This window comes from Chanodichthys erythropterus, chromosome 7, assembly GCF_024489055.1.
Source record: "Chanodichthys erythropterus isolate Z2021 chromosome 7, ASM2448905v1, whole genome shotgun sequence".
Taxonomy (NCBI): Eukaryota; Metazoa; Chordata; class Actinopteri; order Cypriniformes; family Xenocyprididae; genus Chanodichthys; species Chanodichthys erythropterus.
The window spans coordinates 28,015,005-28,038,601 of NC_090227.1; the positions used below are offsets into that span (position 1 = coordinate 28,015,005).

Genomic DNA, 23,597 nt, shown 5'->3' on the forward strand with positions numbered 1-23,597 from the left:
ATGGTATTAAAAGAGAAAGAAAGTCCGGAAAAATGAATTTAATTGATGTCATTCGGAGTAACCAATATTAAGGGACCATTTTGGATCAAGTCTTGCGGTCAGTATCATGTGACAGGATATGACATCATTCAGACACCTGCAAAGGACCACATGGTCGTGAAGCAAAGTAACTAACTCTCTCTTAACTATTTGAAAAATTAATGTTTTCACTTGTTCATACGCATGTCCCGAAACATCAGGTAATTCGGTGCAACCACTATAAAACATGGAAAATGTTGAAAAAACTTGTACTAAATCTAAAATGTTTGATTGTCCTTTTGCTAGCTCAATATCAGCCTGTTAGTATTGTTTGAAAATATCATAATTTGGTATAACCAAAATTGTCATTCGGTAAAACCGAACTTTTGGTTAAACCAAATGACTTTTTGTTAGTTTATATTTTGATTTATTTATAAATTTGTTCGTTTTATTTTTATTTATTTATAAAAATTGTTAGTTTTTTTTTTTTTTTTTTTTCATACTAACTTTAGTCAAAGCTTGTTTTATTATTGCGAATAATTACACTTAATTTCATTCTCTAAACATCTGCCTGGGCATGACAGCACTCCATATTAGTGTTGGGGTTTGATGCTGCAGTCCATCACCACAGGGCAGAGGACATCTTCATCTGTGAATAGACGTGCACATCAGATCTTGAATCATTTATGAAGCTCGCCACTGCCCAAGAGAGCAGCACCAAACAGGATTTATGAGCGACTGCCGCAACTCAATGACGATGCTCAGCCAAAGTCTCCCATTATAAAGCAATATACCTCCGGCCTTGCTTAGTTTATAGCCTGTGTCACTTTGCAGTCTGTCTGGGTCTTTGTCCTGGGATAATGGACCAACTGTGCTGTAAGGTCACCAAAGTACATTCAGGTGATGGGAAGGTGAATTTTAGATTGTTTCCTGAGCATCTTATCGGAATGAGATAAGGAAAAAGCATGGTGTTTGTTGCTGGTTTTCAGGATATGTGCAGAATAAATGAGGCTGCCAGTTGCACGGAGTGTTTGTGCAGCAGGTAGTTTTGCATTCTGGAAGCAAATGAGAGGCTTAATGCGAATTGCAAAAAAAGATGAATGTGCCGTGTGAGCTCAGAGTGTCATTTGTTCTTTTGTCATGCGTTTTCATGGCTAGAATAATACAGGATTGATGGGAGTGATATTAAAGCAGCGGTGAGATCCCTCTCTCTCTCTGCACTTCATTCAGAGATGCATTTGTTTCACCTTTATGCAATGCTGTGGTTTACAGTCCCGTCAAAATCCCTTTATTCCGAACGACAGGACCTGAGTTAGTCGTCTATAGTCTAGCATGGGGAAAATTAAACCTTAAAGGGATACTTCACCCAAAAAAATGAAAATTTCACTTTCAAATAATTTACTCATCCTCAAGTTGTTCCAAACCTGTATACATTTCTTTGTTCTTGTCCAAAGATATTTCATTTTATGCCCTGGAATCGCTGGTGTTTTCTTCTTGAAATGTGACCATTTTTAAAAGACTTCAAATGCTGTACAAAAGATACAGGACACCAAATAGTCCAAAAAATGGGATTTTATTTATATTTTTTTAGTGAAAAACTGAACAAAATGTGCTGTTATGCCCTGGTGTATTGAGTGTGGTTGCTAAGGTGCTCTGAGTGATTGTTAGGGCGTTGCTATGTTGTTGCTAGGGTGATTGTTAAGTGGTTACTTACTGGCTCAAGTTAAAAGAGCCTATCCTCAAGTCTTTGATATTCTGGTCTCTAGATATGGCTCAGATCCCTCCTTCAGTGTAAGTCAGGGTTTTTTCACCTCTTTAATCATCTTCCATTTGGAAAGCATAACCAGGCTATAATAACACACCTCTACTTAAAAAGTTATCGTTTATATCTGTAACACAAATGTTGCAGGTTTATTCAAATTCCTAAGTGTGCATACCTGGACCCACATAAGATTAATATTTTTCCTTTAGGGCATTATATGTATGCAGTGTTTGATATGAGATCCATGGAGCATGTTTTGACACTCACCTGTCTATAATTAAATACTTTTTTTCTTTCTCTCCACTTTTTCCACTCTCTCTCTCTCTCGCTCTCTCTCTCTCTCTCTTTGGTCTGGTGAGATTAAAGTGGAGTAAAGGTATTGATGGACCTCCTGTGAGGTTATTGACTTACTCCACTGTGGTTACTGTAATCAGCTTGATGAATTGGAGGAGAGTGAACTAGCAGGGATGAACAAGCAAACATGGCTGTAGTTTATTTCTGGGACTATCAGTTCTAAACACACCTCCACACAAAGGTTGTGATTTACCGAACGCATTAGTTCTTGTAACACTGGAGCTGTTGCCATGAACAGTTTGGTCCGCCTGTTGAATCGAATCTGACTAGTACCCTAAAGCGATTCCATTTAGCTGAACAATTTTTATTGGTTATTCCATTCATTGCTTGATTAGAAATCCTACAAAACTGATGTATGGTGTAGGTCATCTGGAGTGTTTCAACTTTTAATGTCTTAAATTAGGTGCTAGAAATGATAGTATACTGTATCTCTATTATTTTGAGAATCAAGATACAGTAAGCTATTTGTGAAGAGAAAGATTTTTGTTTTAAAGGCACAATATATAAGATTTTTGGATTAAAATATCCAAAAACTATTAGAACAATGTTATATATTTTGTTGACTTGTGTACTTACATTATCCCAAATGTTTCCAAGTGTTTAAATCCAGAGAAATAAGCAATTTTAACCAGGACACGAACCGTGTCCGTGCGTCACTATCAATGACATCATACCCATGTTACTCTATTTTGTAGAAACCATGGAAACACCAAAGACGCTTTAATATATTATGTGTTTTAATAGACAGATGAGCAACTGTTTGGATACATTCATCGACAGAAAACTATTCAATTTTATTCGATTTAAATGATGTTTGCGCTTTTAGATTTAGGAGAGAGCTACAGCACAAATGAGCTTCAGATGATCAATGACGGTTCTAATCGCAAAACTTGTCAAAATGACTATTCCCAAACTTTGTTAGTTCATCCAAAAATTTTAATTCAGTCTTCATTTACTCACCCTCATGTCGTTTAAGCAGGTCTTGAACATCCGTGTTTACTACAGTATGTGTATCTGTTCATCATATAAAGTCATCGTGTCTCCTCAGAAGACTTGGATTTGGTTTAGACCGCTCGATTTATTATTTTTACGATGCCTTTGACCTTTTTTCGATCTTTTAAGTTTTAGGAGAATTAATTGACTTTAAAGGATTAGTACACTTTTGAATGAAAATTTCCTGATTATTTACTCACCCCCGTCATCCAAGATGTTCATGTCTTTCTTTCTTCAGTCGAAAAGTAATTAAGATTTTTGAGGAAAACATTCCAGGATTTTCCTCCATATGGTTGACTTCAACAGCTACCAATGGGTGGAAGGTCCAAACTGCAGTTTCAGTGCAGCTTCAAAGGACTCTATGCGATCCCAGATGAGGAATAAGGGTATTGTCTAGTGAAACAATTGGTTATTTTCTAAAAATAAAATAAAAATGTATATACTTTTCAACCACAAATGCTCATCTAGCAGTAGCTCTGCGATCCGCATGCATGAAATACCGATCCAGTGTTTACGAAGCAACGTGCAAAGATTAAGCCAAATGCCCTTTACAAAAAAAGGTAAAACAACGATATCGATGATTTTTGATTGGAAGTTTTTCACCCTACCGCGTAGGGCTGGGCGATACAGCTAAAAAAATGATCACGATAATAATGTTTCATATTGAGCGGTATCGATAATTATTGAATAAATTTCAGTAGAACAACAATGTTTGAATTCCACCAAATAACATGTAATTTACTAGAGGTTTTGACAAAATATTAATTGCTGCAGTCCATTTTAAAACTTTAAATATATTTGAAATAATTACTTAAAAAAAAAAATCTGTTTGGATGTATGATTCAATGACTCAATCATAACTACTCTTGTTTCATTACTGGATGAATCAGTGTATTTGAAAGAATCCGTTGAATGAACATTCAATGTCACATACATTTTTAACACTAACATGTCACTTGATAAATGTGTCATTTTCAGCGCCAAGTTTCTTTCAAAAGCTTATTTGCTCTATTTTGATCGATAACATAGACAGTAGTGTTTTATCTGAACTATAAACTTTTATCTCCGTACTTCTGGGATAATTTGAATATTTGTAACACAGAAATAAACATACTGTGTTTGAAAACACTGTTTGTGCAGCTGTTACTACATGACAACTGCAATCTTAAGACGAACTTTGAAGTAGATCAACTGTAAGACGTAAGGAAACCATTAAACTGCCACACTGACAAGCTGACATGTCCTTTTTTATTCACAATATCCTCGTCGCCGGCAGGTAGAGCACTCATTTTCATGTGTTTGTGTGTTCTGATTTCACATGGCTATTGCGCTACTGAACTCCACAGCAGCTTGTTTGCGTGTCACTCATAGCATCTGTTTGAGATTCAGGGACGGAGCGCACTTGGGAGTTGTTCATGGAACCGAACTTCATGTCTGTTTACATTTTAATCCATTTAAGTGAAGCTATATCAAGAGTTATATCGAACATTTTTTCTATCGTTATCGATAAAGACGTACCGTCAATAAATATCGATACTGTTTTATCTCCCAGGCCTATAACCGCGGTACTACCACCTACGTCACACATGACCTTTCAACGTAATGTGTGGCGCATCGCAGAGCAGTGCAAGACAAGCATTTGTGGTTAAAAAGTACATACATTTTTTTATTTTTCGTTTCGCTAGACAATACCCTTATTCCTCATCTGGGATCACATAGAGCCATTCGAAGCTGCACTGAAACTGCAATTTGGACCTTCCACCCATTGTATCCTAGTGAAGTCCACTATACGGAGAAAAATCCTGGAATGTTTTCCTCAAAAACCTTAATTTCTTTTCGACTGAAGAAAGAAAGACATGAACATTTTGGATGACATGGGGGTGAGTAAATTATCAGGAAATTTTCATTCAGAAGTGAACATTCTTTAAATGGAGGGACAAAAATCTTCATAAAAATATCTTCATTTGTGTTTGGAAGGCGATTCTGAAAATAAATCACGATTCACACACACACACACACACAAAGCAAGACAAGTTTTAAATTGATCATAATAAGAAATGATGAGATAAGAATGATTTCTGAAGGATCATGTGACACTGAAGACTGGAATAATGGCTGCTGAGGATCACAGGAATACATTTTAAAACATTTTTAAAATGTATAAAAGGTGCCATCGAATTGAAAATTGAATTTACCTCGGCATAGTTGAATAACAAGAGTTCAGTACATGGAAAAGACATACAGTGAGTCTCAAACTCCATTGTTTCCTCCACCTTATATAAATCTCATTTGTTTAAAAGACCTCCGAAAAACAGGTGAATGTCAACATAACACCGACTGTTACGTAACAGTCGGGGTGTACGCCCCCAGTATTTGCATATGCCAGCCCATGTTCCCAACATTATGAAAGGCATTAGACAAGGGCAGCCTGTATTAACGTCTGGATCTGTGCACAGCCGAATCATCAGACTAGGTAAGCAAGCAAGGACAATAGCTAAAAATGAAAGATGGAGCAATAATAACTGACATGATCCATGATATTTTTAGTGATATTTGTAAATTGTCTTTCTAAATGTTTCGTTAGCATGTTGCTAATGTACTGTTAAATGTGGTTAAAGTTACCATCGTTTCTTACTGTATTCACGGAGACAAGAGCCGTCGTTATTTTCATTATTAAACAATTGCAGTCTGTATAATTCATAAACACAACTTCATTCTTTATAAATCTCTCCAACAGTGTAGCATTAGCGGTTAGCCATGGAGCACAGCCTCAAACTCATTCAGAATCAAATGTAAACATCCAAATAAATAGCATAATTACGCGACATGCTGCATGACGAACATTTTGTAAAGATCCATTTTGAGGGTTATATTAGCTGTGTAAACTTTGTTTATGCAATGATAGAGTCGAGAGCGAGCAGTGCGAGAGTGCTAGCAATTAAAGGGGCCGCAGCCCCTTTAATTGCTTTAATTTAAAAAAAAATTCTATGATTTAAAAAAAAATCTATGGGGTATTTTGAGCTGAAACTTCACAGACACATTCAGGGGACACCTTAGACTTATATTACATCTTGCAAAAAAAAACGTTCGATGGCACCTTTAAAATAGAAAACATTTACCTTTAATTGTAATAATATTTCACAGTATTATTGTTTTAACTGTTTTTTTTTTCTCTCTCTCTCGATCAAATAAATACAACCTTGATGAGCCTAAGAGACTTCTTTTCTTTATTTTTTTCCTTTTCCTTTTGTTTATTGATGTCAACTGTAATCCTCAATTGTAAGCTATTTTTGTGTGTTAGCTGCAGTAATGGTTATCTCCCATTGCTTTTTACTCATTACATTGCCTAGTTGTCATCTGAGGATGATGTCTTCTTGCTGAGTGGCTGCAGAAATTAGAGTTCAAATCAGTTCAACTCTCAACCTTACCTTTACTATTTGCCAGGTAACATCTGAATGAATGGAACTTTAACCTTCCGTCTTTCATTATCTTTATTGTAAGTAATTGATTATTCTCTTTAATGAGCAGTGGAAATACTTAAGTCTTAGTTTCCATTATGAACCCCATGAACCTTTAGTCCTTGAGGACCTCTAATGACCACAGGCCACTAATGAGTCTCTCCTGCAAACGGTTGTTATGGCAGCAGCATGCCATCGATGCCGCGTGTGGATATATATCGACTTGTTGCTGTGCTCATGGTGTGTTATAATTGTAGTTCGTTTGTACGAGGATGAGTGACTTGCTGTTTTGCATTTCTCTGGTTTTTCTGCCATATTTTAAGAGTAAGGTTAGTCTGAACGCAGTCTTACATATCCTGCATAACAAGCGCTGGGCGCATGTGTAAATGTGTACGTGCCAGAGTGTGAAACAGTGTATTTTTAGTTTCTCCCAGACTGTGCAGAGGAGGTGCAGAGACTGCTGGATCTCAGCCCAGACTTCCAGCTCTCGAGTGTCTAATAATGTGCGTGAGTGTCCGTCTGTTTATAAGAACGGCATCCACAGTGTCTGGATAGAAAGGTTGATGTGCATTTTTTTTTCTTTTTTTTTTCCCGATGATGGGTGTCATTGTTGTAAAGGTTTTTGACAAAACTGTGAGGTGTTGCAGACTGGAGTGAGTTGCATCTGTAATGCATTTGTTAGCTCTCTGGCCTACCTTACGGGCCCACATTTGCCCGTGTTATAAAATTACAGAACTTTTAGGGGTTTAAAAGTGGGACAGTGCACAATTATGCAAAGTTCTAGATGAAGGGTTGGATTTCAGAGCATTGATGGCTTTACTGAGAGAGTATCTGATGATCGCAGGTACCTGTGTTGGTTAGTAGGTTTTGAGGTTTCTGATGAGACACACTATCTGACGGAACGGTTTATTTAAGGTAAATGCTAGGCTTGCTAGATCACTAGCTCACATTATTAAACATCAGCCTTCGCTGCGCTTCAAACCAAGAGACCTTTAAAGTGAATAACGCTAATTTGATTCCATACTCTTGTCATATCATTTCTTTGCTCTTTTGAAATAAGAGTTTGATGTATTATGTAGTGTGGCTCTTTGAAATTCACAATCCAAGGCTTTCTACCTTGTCTAACCAGACCATTACTGAGTTGCAGATTTGCACACTGACGTGTTCTCATGTTGACACTTATTCAGTAAAACACAGCCTGCCTCACAGTGTGAGCACATTGCCAAATATTAACCAATAATAATAGTGCATTAACATATAGAAGTGTTAAAGGTACAGGTGCAAATTGTTTATTTATTTATTACAGAGGGTTAGTTCACCCAAAACTGAAAATTCTGTCATTAATTTTCTCACCCTCATGTTGTTCCACAACACGAATGACCTTCGTTCATCTTCGGAACTCAAATTAAGATATTTTCAATGAGATCCAAAAGGTACTTGACTCGCCCATAGACAGCAATATAATCAACACTTTCAAGGTCCAGAAAGCTACTGAAGACATATTTAAAACTGTTCATGTGACTACAGTGGAAAAAACTTAAAGTTATATAGTGATAAGAATGCTTTTTGTGTGCCAAAAAAACAAAACAAAAGACTTTATTCAAAAATATCTAGTGATGGTTGATTTCAAAACACTGCTTCGTGAAGCTTTGAAGCTTTACAAATCAGTGGTTCTGAGAGTGTATCAAACTGCCAAAGTCATGTGAACCATTGAAATTTCTAAACGTTTCAAAACCCTTATGATGTAAACGAAAGCCTCGTTTACTGAAATCACGTGACTTGGGCAGTTTGAGCCAAAAGATTTATAAAGCTCCGAAGCTTCATGAAGCAGTGTTTTGAAATCACCCATCACTAGATTGTTGAATAAAGTCTTTTTTGTTTTTTGTTTTTAGTGCACAAAAAGTATTCTTATCGCTTCATAACATTAAGGTTGAACCACTGTAGTCACATGAACTGTTTTAAATACATTTAGCTTTCTGGGCATCTGAAAGTGTTAATTATCTTGCTGTCAATGGAGGCCTCACTGAGCCATCGGATTTTATCAAAAATATCTTAATTTGTTTTCTGAAGATGAACGAAGGTCTTTCGGGTGTGGAACGACATGAGTGTGAGTAATTAATGACAGCATTTTATTTTTTGGGTGAACTAAGCCTTTAACAGGAACATGGACAGAGTGAAAAGGGAAATGGGTTTGGGACATGACTCATGAGCACAACAGCCTCTTTTATGACATGAGCGATGAACATCACTCTGCAACATTGTTCTGACATGGTCTGTTTACTTCTAAAGGTGAACGAAGGGGTGAATATGGGCATGGGCCGTTTATGTAATTGATTTGCTGATTTTGCTTTAAAGTTGCCATGAAATTAAAAAGGACAAATTTTTAATGGAATATTGGAGAGTTTATTATAAATGATTTATCTGTGCATACCATTGTTTTTTAAAAATTCAAGTGCCCTCATAATCTTTAATCAAAATAACATTCCCTCTTTCTTGCAATGACATCTCTTCTCTGATGACGTTTTCACCGACGTGAGGGCGGGACAATATCCTCACCCCTCCAGCAACCTGTCACTCACAGAAATAGCAACAATGATCCACTGATCCAATCAATTCAAAATCAAGTCCCACCTTACATTTTATTTTTTCTCTTTTAAGAAGTTGTTAAACTTGAATATACATGACAATAGTGAAGAAAGGATGATCGCAACTTCCATTTAATGCCGACTTTAACTCCGCGTGCACTGCATCTGTGTCAAAATCTGTTTGGACAGCTAATATGAAATTGTCCAAGCTGTTTGTTATTTAAAATAGCTAAAATGCAGTCAAACTAGCTACTAAAAGTAATGAGCTTGGATATATTTACATTAAATACAACTGATAAAGTCAGACAATATGCTAATTAAATGAATTTAACTGAATAATGAACGAATCTGTGTACGCATAGAAAATGCGTTTACATGCACCCTCACAATGCGATTATAATGGAATATTGGCAATATTGCGATTAAACTTTACCTCATGTAAACGCAATACTTCGAGTAAAGTAATGTGGTTAAAGTTACTATTGTTTCTTACTGTATTCACGGAGACAAGAGCCATCGTTATTTTCATTTTTAAACACTTGCAGTCTGTATAATTCAGAAACACAACTATATTCTTTATAAATCTCTCCTACAGTGTGTAATGTTAGCTTTAGCCCATTAGCCACGGAGCACAGCCTCAAACTCATTCAGAATCAAATGTAAACATCCAAATAAATACTATACTCACATGATCTGATGTATGCATGCAGCATGCATGATGAACACTTTGTAAAGATCCATTTTGAGGGTTATATTAGCTGTGTGAACTTTTTTTTATGCTGTTTAAAGCAAGCGCAAGCTCCGGGGGCTGGGAGTGTGTGGAATTAAAGGGGCCGCAGCCTGAATCGGTGCATTTCTAATTATGCCCCAAAATTAGATGCCTTTTATGCCTAAAAAAATTATTAAAACAAATCTATGGGGTATTTTGAGCTGAAACTTCACAGACACATTCAGGGGACACCTTAGACTTATAAAAAAGCATTTGATGGCTCCTTTAATACATTTAGATAAATGTTCCTTTAAAAAAATCTGTATATTTGGCACAACATTGGGAGTGTTTTTTCTCTTAAATTACACACTGGAGATTTAGGTTAACCATGGTCATATATAACTGAAAATAAAGCTACAATTCATTCTGTTCTGTTCAAGTCAAAAAATCCCAGCATATATTCCAAAATATTGTATGTGTCAAAGAGTGAATCCCTGTCTTTGTTCTCGAAATGTCATTCTATGTTACAGTATCGTTTCCTTCAGGGAAGAGTCTCAGACTCCGTGTGTGCGGGGGTTGCACTGCCGAGCGCTCCGGGTGACAGAACAAAGACCTGAATGTTCCATTCCATTCTGTTCTCTTCTGCCCTTTTCTTAAACAGAACCCACCATCCTGTCAGACCTCTTGCTCACATGTTTGTTTGGTGTCACCTTTTGTGCCAGAATCAAGGCTGCCAAAACAATTTTTTTCTTTAGTATGAAAATTTTGAAATAATATGTGTTATGTGTTATTAGTATAACACACACGCACCTGTTCTATAGTTTATATGACCACTAACTGTCTCCATTTGCAGTATATTTGTTCGGTCTAATTCTTTTGATGAACTTTAAGTGTAATGAAATAAAAACTGAGCTATACAGTACATTCAAAGTAAGGCCAGATAATGCTGATTTACAGTAATTAATGTTTTACGTTTAATTTATCCTAATCTCATTATCAAAGTTGCTTTGATCATGATCACAGATACTTTGATGCAGTGCTTAACTAATTAAAATTATTTATTTTCTGTTGTTCTTTTTATAGACTTTGGCAACCGCAGCAGAGAATTTCCAAATGGAGCATCAATGGAAAGATGAATTTGAAGTAAGTTCTTCTACAACAAGTAGAACATTTACATGGTGCTACAACACATCTATTTGATTTTATGTTTCGAATCAATTCAGTTTTAATTTTTTTTGTAATACATATTGTTTCAAAGCAGCTTTACAACAAAAAAGGAGGCCTACTATTTCCAGTGAGCTAGTACAGTGGTTCCCAACATTATTCGCCTTAAATACCCCCATAATTCTAAAATAAATCTCTAATTTACAATGCATTTACGCTTTGTTTGTTATAATGGGTTAGGATTAGGTTTGTGAGCATGTAAACTGGCACTAAACAGAAACTCATTCAGCGTTTTGAGGGATAATGGGTAGATTCTCACAATTGGTAACTTAAACACCTCTAATTAGCCATTACTTTCTACCGACATGCCTGTGATTGGCTACAATACTCAATGCTGTAAAATCACATTGTAAATGGATGCATTTGCAGCGACTAATGTGCCAAACTAGGGTGATGTTGTGATGATTGATGGCATTCCTGGCACCAAGCAAAATCTAAATACTTTCGCGTACCCCCTGGAACCTGCGCATGTACCCCCTAGAGTATGTGTACTCACGACCAATTCGTACGTATTTTATGAGGTGGCTAATTCGACCTCACTCGTATGAATTCATACGATTTGTCTAAACCCCAGTGACGGGTAGGTTTAGGGGCGGGGTTAGGGGTAGGTCATTCGAACAAATTCATTTAATTTTCTCAACTCATAAAATACAGTGGGTACCGAAAGTATTCAGACCCCCTTAAATTTTTCACTCTTTGTTATATTGCAGCCGTTTGCTAAAATCATTTAAGTTCCTTTTTTTCCTCATTAATGTACACACAGCACCCCATATTGACAGAAAAACACAGAATTGTTGACATTTTTGCAGATTTTTAAAAAAAGAAAAACTGAAATATCACATGGTCCTAAGTATTGTTTGCTGTGACACTCATATATTTAACTCAGGTGCTGTCCATTTCTTCTGATCATCCTTGAGATGGTTCTACACCTTCATTTGAGTCCAGCTGTGTTTGATTATATTGATTGGACTTGATTAGGAACGCCACACACCTGTCTAAATAAGACCTTACAGCTCACAGTGCATGTCAGAGCAAATGAGAATCATGAGGTCAAAGGAACTGCCTGAAGAGCTCAGAGACAGAATTGTGGCAAGGCACAGATCTGGACAAGGTTACAAAAATGTTTTCGTACTTTCTGTATCCACTGTATGTATGATTTAGCAAAAAACTTACAAATTTGTACAAATTAGCCATGAGATTTGGTTAGTACCACTGGTTGGAAATCACTGAGCTAGTGGGCTGACTGTTGCAGAAAAACGGTGTTAAAGGGATAGTCTTAAATGAACAGTCTGTCATGATTCACTCACTCTCATGTTGTTCCAAACAAGTATGATATTCTTTATTCTTCCACTGATTTTCATTGTAAGGACAAAACAAAAGTTTTTTTTTTTTTTTTTTCCCAAAATGTCCCCCTTCTGTATTCCAGAGAAGTAAATGAGTAAATGAAAAAAAAAAATATTTAACAATTTGAACTTTTGTCATACGCAGTTGACATAGTGAACTTCCATAGAGCGCTTCCGTGTTAACGTCTAAACAGCAGCTCAGTATTGGCCGACGCTGTTCACGTGAGCAACATGACGTATGTGTGTAACACGGAAGCTCTGAACTGCATTCACTACGCTAACTGCGTATGACAACAGTTCAAATTGTTAAATAAAGTCTAAAAAAAAAAAAAAATTCTTGACGCTTCATAACATTAAGGTTGAACCACTGTAGTCACGTTGACTATTTTAATGGTGTCTTTAATACCTTTCTGGACCTCAAAAGGTGCAATGTCATTTCTTCCTATGTGTGCTTCAAAAACCCTCCATGAGGGTGAGTACTTAATGACAGAAATTTCATTTTTTGAACTAACACTTAAACTGAATATATAATTGAATCTGCTATGCATCCCACATTTCTTTGGTCTTGTTTACATAAGACATTCTTGCATTTAAAAACAGCTAGATAAAATAGAATGCAGGGACCTCAAGACATTAGCTATTTTTATATTGACATGCTCAAAAATAGTGAGAGATGCAATGCAAAGGCCAAAGACGTCTGTCTAAATGTGTCTAGCTGTAGCGTGGTGCTTTAAAGAGCATGAATTTAAATACTTTTTCCGAGAGGGTTTTACAGTGCAACAGTAAACTGTCAGCATACTAATTAAAAAACTGCTGCTAAAAATCTCAAAATAAACTAGCCAAGCTCCCTAATCAACTGGCTGGCTGTTGGATGACTAGTCAACCATCATGACCCATCTCTACTCACAAGTGACTTGTCGCTATGCAACCATGGTGGTCTAGGTAACATGCATAACATTATATCCCATGGTTCATCATGGTTCTTTTTTACCCAATTAGATTGAATATCCTTACTGTACCAGTTATATTCAGTAAAAAAAAAAAAAAAATGTATCAGTTTGCATCCTGCACATTAAAGTTTATTTTAGGTAGCGGAAGACATATTAGATGACTGGCTTGATCACTAGAATAAAATCTGACGTGTTATACAGATTTTTAATTAGATCATTCCAAATGAAGACCACCAGTAGGAAATTGAAATTGATAATACCTCTACTCGATTTCACTGCAAAATGCTTTGGTGTGCTAGACCTCTTCATTTACTTAAATTATATTAAGATTCATGAAATGAAATCCAAAAATGTGAAAAATTGACAAATAAATAAATAAACAATTTCATTGTACTATGGCCAGAGTGTTTTTCCTTTTGTGTGTATTTGATGTTGTATTTAAGTGAGGGAATGTGTTGCAACTTAATGGATCTAATTTCACTACCCACACTCCCTGCAGATGTCTAAAGATTTGATTTCACTGAATACACATTCTGCATTTCTCCCGCAGATTTATTTATACTGTAGACACACACATCTGCGCACACACCCACCATATGCTGTGAAGGCCTAAAAATGCTTGCCCCTAACAACACTGACGGTCCAGAGCGGTTTAACATCAGCAAGTTATCCTGACCACTTACTGTAATACCTGGCATGACCAAGCTTTCTTCAGCTCTCCCTAATGCATTTCACAGTTGCTACGAAGCAAATGTATGACAGTTCAGATCTGTCGAACACATGTTATATGCATGCTTGGCTTAGTACAGTAATACTGTCACTCTATGATTTGAAAGATGGCTAGGTTTTCTGAGAACACGTCAGAGTCTTATTGTATGTGTTTTAAAGGTGCTCTAGAATCAAAAATTGAATTTATATTGGCATAGTTAAATAACAAGAGTTCAGTACATGGAAAAGACATACGTTGAGTTTCAAACCCCATTGCTTCCTCCTTCTTATATAAATCTCATTTGTTTAAAAGACTTCCGGAAAACACGCGGATCTCAACATAACACCGACTGTTACGTAACAGTCGGGATCATTAATATGTATGACCCCAATATTTGCATATGCCAGCTCATGTTCAAGGCATTAGACAAGGAAAGGCAGTATTCACGTCTGGATCTGTGCACAGACAAGGTAAGTAAGCAAGAACAACAGCGAAAAATGGCAGATGGAGCAATAATAACTGACATGATCCATGATGTCATGATATTTTTAGTGATATTTGTAAATTGTCTTTCTAAATGTTTCATTAGCATGTTGCTAATGTACTGTTAAACGTGGTTAAAGTTACCATCGTTTCTTACTGTATTCACGGAGACAAGAGAGCCGTCACTATTTTAATTTTTAAACACTTGCAGTCTGTATAATGCATAAACACAACTTCATTCTTCTCTCGAACAGTGTAGCATTAGCCGTTAGCCACAGAGCATAGCCTCAAACTCATACAGAATCAAGCGTAAACATCAAAATAAATACTTTACTCACATAATTCGAAGCATGCATACAGCATGCAAAACGAACATTTTGTAAAGATCCATTTGAGGGTTATATTAGCTGTGTGCACTTTGTAAATGCGCTGTAATATAGTCGAGAGCTCGTGTGGCAGGGAGCACGCCATTTAAAGGGGCGGCGCTGCCAAAATCAGTGTATAGTTAATGATGCCCCAAAATAGGCAGTTAAAAAAATTAATTTAAAAAAATCTATGGGGTATTTTGAGCTGAAACTTCACAGACACATTCAGGAGACACCTTAGACTTATATTACATCCTGTGAAAAGCATTCTTGGGCACCTTTAAGATCTGGGCTGTTATATACTTTATATAAACAAGTTTATTTCGCTTGATGGTTCCATGAAGAACCTTTTAAAACACATGGAACCTTTCCATTTTTTTTTATAGTGGAAAATGTTTCTTTAGATTGTTAAAATGTTCTTCACTGGTTCTTTTAAGAACTGTTCACTGAAAGGTTCTTCTATGGCAACGTTGTGAAAACAAGACCAAAAAATCTCAGGTTTGAAGCTAGTGCATAAACTAGAACTTTTGTACCTCTGAGATATTCAGCCTGCAATCTAACATGGCCCTTTTTTATTACAAAAAAATACTGTTAATATTTATTATGAACTGTTTTCAAGTTTTCTTATTTTTCTCTTTCTCTGCAGGAGGATGATATAGTTTACTTTAATGCCAAGGATAATGTGAGTATATAATTCAAGACTCTTCACATCAAAGTTCAGCACACAGACACACTCAGCATTTTTTCAAGCACAGATACTATATCAAACTTGAATGCCGTGAGCTCTTCGGTCCAGTTATGACCATGCTTTAGAGAGCTTATGTATGAGTTATTTAAGGTAGTCAAGAGATGATCAGAATATATCTTCTCCTCGGTTGATGCACACTCGGCTACACACCTTTTGTGCACCATATATCTCAACTGCCAATTAGTATGAGTGTGTGTAAGACACATGGAGAGAGCGTGTGCATTAGATTGTGTAAAAGTACTAGGCGGAAAGGGAACATGGAGAGAAAATTAGGCTTTATTCATTCGTGTTGGCAAGAAATTTAGTTTGATATTTGATTTAAACTGTATTAAACTTTATTTATTTGTTTGAATATATGAGATTTTGTTGGGTTTTGATTAGTGACAAATTGATCTATCAGGTATTGTCATCATTTACTCATCCACATGTCGCTCAAAATTATACAACTTTTACTTCTGTGGAACACAAAATGTGACTCCAATTTGTGAATTTGCAAACATTCACTGATGCTTAAGAAGACAACACAATGCATTAAGAGCCGGGGGTGGAAACTTTTGAAAAGAATTATGATGTGTGTGATATTTTGATCATATTTATTCATTTAGTACTGCCCTCCAGGATTTTCTCAGGACAAACAAGAGACTCATAAACAACTATCACAAAGCAAAAAACAAAAAAACAAAAAACAAATCATCCAGGTAACGACACACAGTTTTAAGAATCAAGGGTGTTTAAACTTTTGAACAGAGGCTCGTTCTTTGTACGTCACTAACTCGGTTAGCTGGATTTGATTGATTGACGATTTGGCATGATCTTGTATTGTTCGGTTCTTCGACGCTCATCCTGGACTTGCTGCCATAGCAACAGCTTAAACCTGCTCGTGAGCAGGCTTATTTCATGTAAACAGGATTAGATTGCATCTTTCTAAGTGGAATTGATACTTAAAATCTGTCCCAGCCACTGCTAATTTATTTTAAGAGTAGTCTACTTATCTAGGGACAATAATTTAAAATGATAAGAATTTACAAATTAAGGGGAGACACTACAGGCAAAGACACTGTTTTTTCAGGCACCTGTCAATTTTGAGATTTTGCACTTTTTGGCTTTTCATAAAGTGTTTTTTCAGACTGGTGGAAAGAAAACATCCAAAATACACTTTAAAGTGTATATTTTATAGCACTTTATCTATTTGCATGTATAGATTTCAATTACAGTAAATATCTTTAAAGGCCGTTTTTGTCAAAATGAGTTTTTTCTCCTCTGAGTCAGAAATCTCCACTTCAGCAGAACTTGCATACTCCAAACTTTACAGGTTTATTCCTATCTATATTCTGAAGGTTTTTACAGAGGGATTTGTTGATATATAATTTGCCTGATTTTATACAACATTTTATTCCTAAAAAAATGTTGAAAATATTTTTTTTTTTCTGGCTGTTGATAGTATTTTCTGATTTATGGAGGGATAAAAAGAGAGATCCAAAATTCCCTCTGTAAAACCCTTTGAATTTAATATGTCCAAAAAATTAAACGAGAACTGTGAACTTGACGTCAGATTTTTGTTTTTAGAAATGTATGCAAATTAGTGCATATTTAATTAGATAATGCCTCATTTGCATATTTAAACATTACGTTTTAGAAAACTTGACAATTTTTAATGTAATCAATCACCTGAGGAAGTATGGTGATATCTATTAGTTAATTTTTTTTACCCTATTCACCTGGGGTGTCTCGCCTTAATTTGAAAATAATATTAGGCACAGACAGTTTTACTCATTGAAAGATTTATTTGTGATGGAATAATTGCTTTACAATTGTATTATGAGTCTTGAACACATGCTTGTACAATTATTCTGAGCCGTGCATTCATTTTGAACGGTAACAGCTATTAGGGGAGTGGCTTGATGCAGCGCAGGAGATGCAGATAACTTGGTCTTGACTTCAATTAATTTTTAACTAAAACTTTAATTAATGCTGTCGCATAACAAATCTGCTTCAAAGGTAAAATTAAATGAATTGTGAATTACAACATTGGAATAAAAATGTACGACTGTAGCCTACAAATGCTTGTGAATCTAAATAATTGGGAATCATGTAAAAAAAAAAAAAAAAAAAAAAGTGCACATTTCATTTATCTATTAGAACATTTATGTTGTAATGTCATTTTTTTCACTTGGCTGTTTCATTATAAAGGTTCAGAAATTCATTAAGTTTTTCGTCAGGTGTCTTTTCTGATTATATGATGTCATTACGTTGCTGTCATGCCGCCAGCCAATCGCTGCATTGCTGATCGTGGTTTCGAGTATCTTTTCAAGGAACACGAGAACACGCAGTAATCTCTTAATCCTGATATTTTAATCCATTCCACAAATTCGTTTGAAGAACCAAATTAGCCAGAGATCAGTTATCACGATTAGAAGATCTAGCATCTGTCAAATCATCTCAGATATATTTAGCGATGTACGAAGAACGGACCCCAGGTTCAGTTTTATATATTATTTTGGACTATATGTAAACATCTGTTATGTGAGTTTATTCAGGACAGTACTAAATAAAAAATAACATGTGATTATATCCCTCCACAATTATTGGCACGCTTAGTAATTATGGGCAAAGGCGGCTGTGAAAATAAATCTGCATTGTTTATCCTTTTGATCTTTCATTCAAAAAATTCACAAAATTATAACATTTCATTGAAGGAAAAGAATTGAAAGTGAAGGGGAAATCACATTATGAAACAAATGTTTTTCTCCAAAACATGTTGGCCACAATTATTGGCACCCTTTTATTCAAAACTTTTTGCAACGTCCTTTTGCCAAGATAACAGCTCTGAGTTGTCTTCTATAATGCCTGATGAGTTTGGAGAACACCTGACAAGAGATCAGAGACCATTCCTTCATGCAGAATCTCTCCAGATCCTTCAGATTCCCAACTCCATGTTGGTGCTTCTTCTCTTAAGTTCACTCCACTCATTTTCTTGTTCAGGTCAGGGAACTGGGACGACTATGGCAGAAGCTTCATTTTGTGCTCAGTGACACATTTTTGTGTTGGTTTTGATGTTTGTTTTGGATCATTGTCCTGATGGAAGCTCCAACCACAGCTTATTATTGGATTTCTAGCAGAAGCGGTCAGGTTTTGATTTTTTATCTGTTGGTATTTGCTAGAATCCATCTGTATCTGAACAAGATGTCCAGGACCTCCATCAGAAAAATACACCCACAACATTAAAGATCCAGCAGTATATTTAACCGTGGGCATGGGGTACTTTTTTATTTATGTGTGCTCCAAACCCATCTGGTGGGTTTGCTGCCAAAAAGCTCTTTTTAGCTTCATCTGACCATAGAAGCTGGTCCCATTTGAAGTTCTAGTCGTGTCTGACAACTGAATATGCTGGAGATTGATTCTGTATGAGAGCAGAGGATTTTTCTTGAAACCCTCGAACATCTTGTGGGGATAGGTGCTGTTTGATAATTTTGTTTAGGCTTTCTGAGACTCAAGACTCAAATAATCTGTGTAATTCTCCAGCTGTGATCCTTGGAGAGTCTTTGGCCACTCAAACTTTCCTTCTCACCGCACATTAGGACGATTTAGACACACGTCCTCTTCCAGGCAGATTTGTAACATCTTTAGTTGATTGGAACTTCTTAATTATTGCCCTGATAGTGGAAATGGGGATTTAAAATGCTTTAGCTTTTTTCTTACAGCCACTTTCTATTTTGTGAAGCTCAACAATATTTTGCTGCACATCAGAACTATATTCTTTGGTTTTACTCATTGTGATGAATGATTAAGGGAATCTGGCCTTTGTGTTTCCTTATGTTTTTATACTCCTGTGGAACAGGAAGTCATGGCTGGACAATTTCATGCTCCTATTCACCCTGGTGTGCCAAAAATGTAAATATGAATGGGAATATTTTACTCATAAGAATTTCTAGGGGTGCCAATAATTGTGACCAACATGTATTGGAGAAAAACATACTTCGATGAATGGTTAGAATTTTGTGATTTTTTTTGAATGAAAGATCAAAAGGATAAACAATGCAGATTTATTTTCACAGCCACCTTTGCTCATATTTACTAAGGGTGCCAATAATCGTGGAGTGCACTATATATATATATATATATATATATATATATATATATATATATATATATATATATATATATATATATATATATATATATATATATATATATATATATATATATATATATATATATATATATATATATATATATATAAATATATAAATTACATTAAATATAAGAGTTGTTTCTGTTGTTGTTTTTCTTCCAGCTTGATGCCAATGAAACAGAAGGAAGGAAAAACCGAATCAGACCTGAATTTAAAGAAGACCCTTCATTCAAAAACCGCCTCACCTCCTACAACCATACGGCAGTGCATATCCCAACGGACATATATGACGGTTGTAAGTAGCCCCCTCACCCCCCACAGACACGCTTCCATAGCGCTCTGCCTGCTCCGCCGTAACATATTATCTACTGCTGGGAATCTGATGAGATGCTCAGCTGCTGATTGCTTTGGATGTCAGTTATAAAAAACGGAATATAAGTGTGTCTTTGTGAGAATTATAGAATCTATTTGACAGCAAAGACTCCCAGGGGAAACTTTTAGCAGAATAAGTGCAGGTGCACTTGTTTGGATAAGCCCAAGGTATGCGTGTGCACCTATTTAAACTATATGTGTGACTTCTCAATGGTTTTTAAGCACGGATAGAAGGCTGGCCAAGTCATAGAGTCTCAGTTGGCCTGCTGGGATAGCGTCTGGCTCTTTGGTGTTAGACGACCCTTCCCTATTGACCTTGTCATACACACACCCTTGCACACAAATGGAAGACAAATAAATTCAGGTAATTACTTTGGCCATTGTGCCCTTTGGTAAACAGAGTGGTAGGCTTTTTGAAATGACATCAGGTCAGACGTGCTCTGCGGTGAGCATAATGTTATATGGAGGATGTACTTGCTTGCTTTTTAAATAAAGAATACCAAATCAGATCAAGTGATGCTTCAGTCTCTAAGCACTGAGTTAGAGTCTTTCCAACACACACTGGCAGAGGTGGATGCCCCTGTAATTTAAGAAGGGAGTTTCCTTGTCACTTGTCTTGTAATTGTGTACCATTTTATGCAATTATCTGTGAGTCATTTCCTAATCCTATATTGCTATTGCTAATTTTATGTGTGAGTCATTTACAAGGGCTTTTTGGGTAGGGTTGTTTTTGTTGTCATTAGGTTATCTGCAGTTGTGAGCTTGTTGGTTATTAATTATCTGTTAATTTTGTGATTAAGTGGGATCCCCCCACCTATACTCAGTAACTAATATTATTATATTCAGGCATGTGATTCTTATGTTGATATCAATTTCCATATTTTCAGACCCAAAAAGTATGACCCCCATAAAATGTGTAAATCTGAGGGGAAAAAAAACGCTTTTGTATACATTTAATAAATACAAGAAATAAATGTAGGGCCTATATATAAAATGCAGCATTTTCATTTTCTCAGATTCACACAATTTATGTGAATCATACTTTTATGGTTGGAAAATCGGAATTATTATTATTATTATTATTATTATTATTAACTGATCACATACCTATATATTAAAAAAATATACTGAAGGGTTAGTTCACCCAAAAATGGAAAATTCTGTCGTTACTTACTCACCCTCATGTCGTTCCACACCCGTAAGACCTTCGTTCATCTTCAGAACACAATTTAAGATATTTTTGATAAAATACAATATCTACTGAAGGGCGATTTCAAAACACTGCTTCATGAAGCTTCAAAGCTTTAGAAATGTTTTGTTTCGAATCAGTGGTTCGGAGTGTCTATCAAACGATCTCAAACTGCCAAAGTCACGTGATTTCAGTAAACGAGGCTTCATTACGTAAATTTCACATGACTTTGGCAGTTTGATACATGCTCCGAACCACAGAGCAGTGTTTTGAAATCGCCCTTCACTAGATAGTGTTGAATAAAGTCGATATTTTGGGGGGGGGGTTGGCGCACAAAAAGTATTCTCGTCACTTTGTGACATTAAGGTTGAACCATTGTAGTCACATGAACTGTTTTAAATATGTTTTTAGTACATTTGAAAGTCTAAGTTAACTTGCTCTCAATGCAGGCCTCACGAAATTTTTTAATCAAAAATATCATAATTTGTGTTCTGAAGATGAATGAAGGTCTTACGTGTGTGGAACAACATGAGGGTGAGTAATTAAAGACTTTTCATTTTTGGGTGAACTAACCCTTTAATAATTAAAAGTTTTTCTCATTGAAGTCTTAAGGGATATTTGGATATTTAAATGTGAATGAAATTTTGAGCTACAGTATAACAGAAGGAAAGATTTTCAGAGAATAATAACTTCAGTTTGATCTGGTCTAATGTACGGCTTTGCACATGTTGTTTGGAAGTCACATAGATGCTTTTTGCAAGTCACATAGATACTTTTATTGTAATTTTTGCTGGTTTTTGGAGCTTGCCAGGCCCTTTTGCCATTCATGTTAATTGTATGGATGAGATGGGCAGGAAAATCTGCAAAATTCTCAAAATTCAAAACTTCTAATAAATATGAGACTGAGTAAATGATGGCAGAATTCTCATTTGTGGGTGAACTTTAAACTTTTATATTGAATAGTGCGGGAGAGATGAAAAATAACCAAGTGACAGAAAGAGACTTAGAGGGAAGGCAAAAAGGGTAGAGCTATAATTGCTGTGGTCTTGGGTCTGACCTGACCTGATCTTGCGCCAGAAGGAAACATAATACGTGTGTAGAATCGAGCTAGCGGCCAAACCCTCTAATACTCATACTGAAACACAGTTGTGTGTGAGTAATGTTCAATATTACTGGAGTTGGATGTCTTTATGTCCATTAATTCCAAAGGTTGTTCACTCTATGTAAGGTAGTGAGAATCTAGTAGCTTTTCTCTAGCGACCCTAAAAGCAAAGTTTGCACACATCAACCTCTATCAAACACTCAAAGACCACAAATAGCCTGGAACCACCGGCACACACACAGACACACAGAAATAACACGGATCAGCCACTCCCGCCGGGGAGAAAATTGGATTTTCGTGGATAAAGTAGTACATCGTTTAGGGGTTGCTAGAGGAGGGTGGGTGACCCCCCCTCTGCCAGAGTCAGCCAACACCAAGAAAAACTTAACAATGATTAAGAGAGACAACTCATAGTGGGTGCTGGCAAATTTCCTCTCCTTCACATCCAAAACGATGGATGTAATAAGTGGAGGTTGAGGAAATAATCAATACTTCAAAGTAGGCATACACCCATGGGATTTTTGGGGGCATTAAAGATTTTAACATCTATCTATCTTATTATGTCTGTATTTGCACGTAATATTTGCAATCCATTTTGAACATAACCTGATTTATTGTGCAGCAGTTTCTCTCTAGTCATTGATCAGACCTTTGTCTTTTTTGGAGAAAAAAGCTCAAGAAAATGTGCCTCTCATGCTTCATTTCCTCATTTCCTTCCTCTCTTTTGTTTTCTCAGTCCTGCCCTCTCGCCTCTGTTGCATGTTAGCCAATAAAAGTTATGGTTGTTATAACACTGAATTTTTCATGCTTCATTGCAATAATTGTTGACACACAGGCTGTTTTCTCACCTGATTAGCATATCTCTACTAGCACTTCTGACTGCCTATCAGCACGCAGCCTTTTCAGAAGTAAATGTTTGATAGGATGATTATAGGTTTCCATGGTTCCCTCAGTCATGATGTAATAAAGTCAATCAGCTTGTTTGCAGCTGAGGAGATGAAGAGCCCTCCGTGTGTAGCGCAGAATTATTCTGTTAACAGTGGTTGAGATGAGGGTAAATTACACCTCTCTTTGTGTCTCTCCTCCTACTCTCTCTGGACT

The 23,597-nt window shown here is 36.2% G+C and overlaps 1 protein-coding gene across 1 annotated transcript in view; it reads left to right on the plus strand.

The window, feature by feature from the left end:
• LOC137022919 (voltage-dependent calcium channel subunit alpha-2/delta-1) overlaps positions 1-23,597 on the plus strand; it is a 152,009-nt gene that overhangs the window by 41,078 nt on the left and 87,334 nt on the right. The window contains exons 4-6 of the mRNA XM_067389388.1: positions 10,963-11,022; positions 15,600-15,635; positions 19,996-20,128. Of these exons, the coding sequence (XP_067245489.1) occupies positions 10,963-11,022; positions 15,600-15,635; positions 19,996-20,128 (229 nt within the window). The remainder of the gene's footprint in view (positions 1-10,962; positions 11,023-15,599; positions 15,636-19,995; positions 20,129-23,597) is intronic.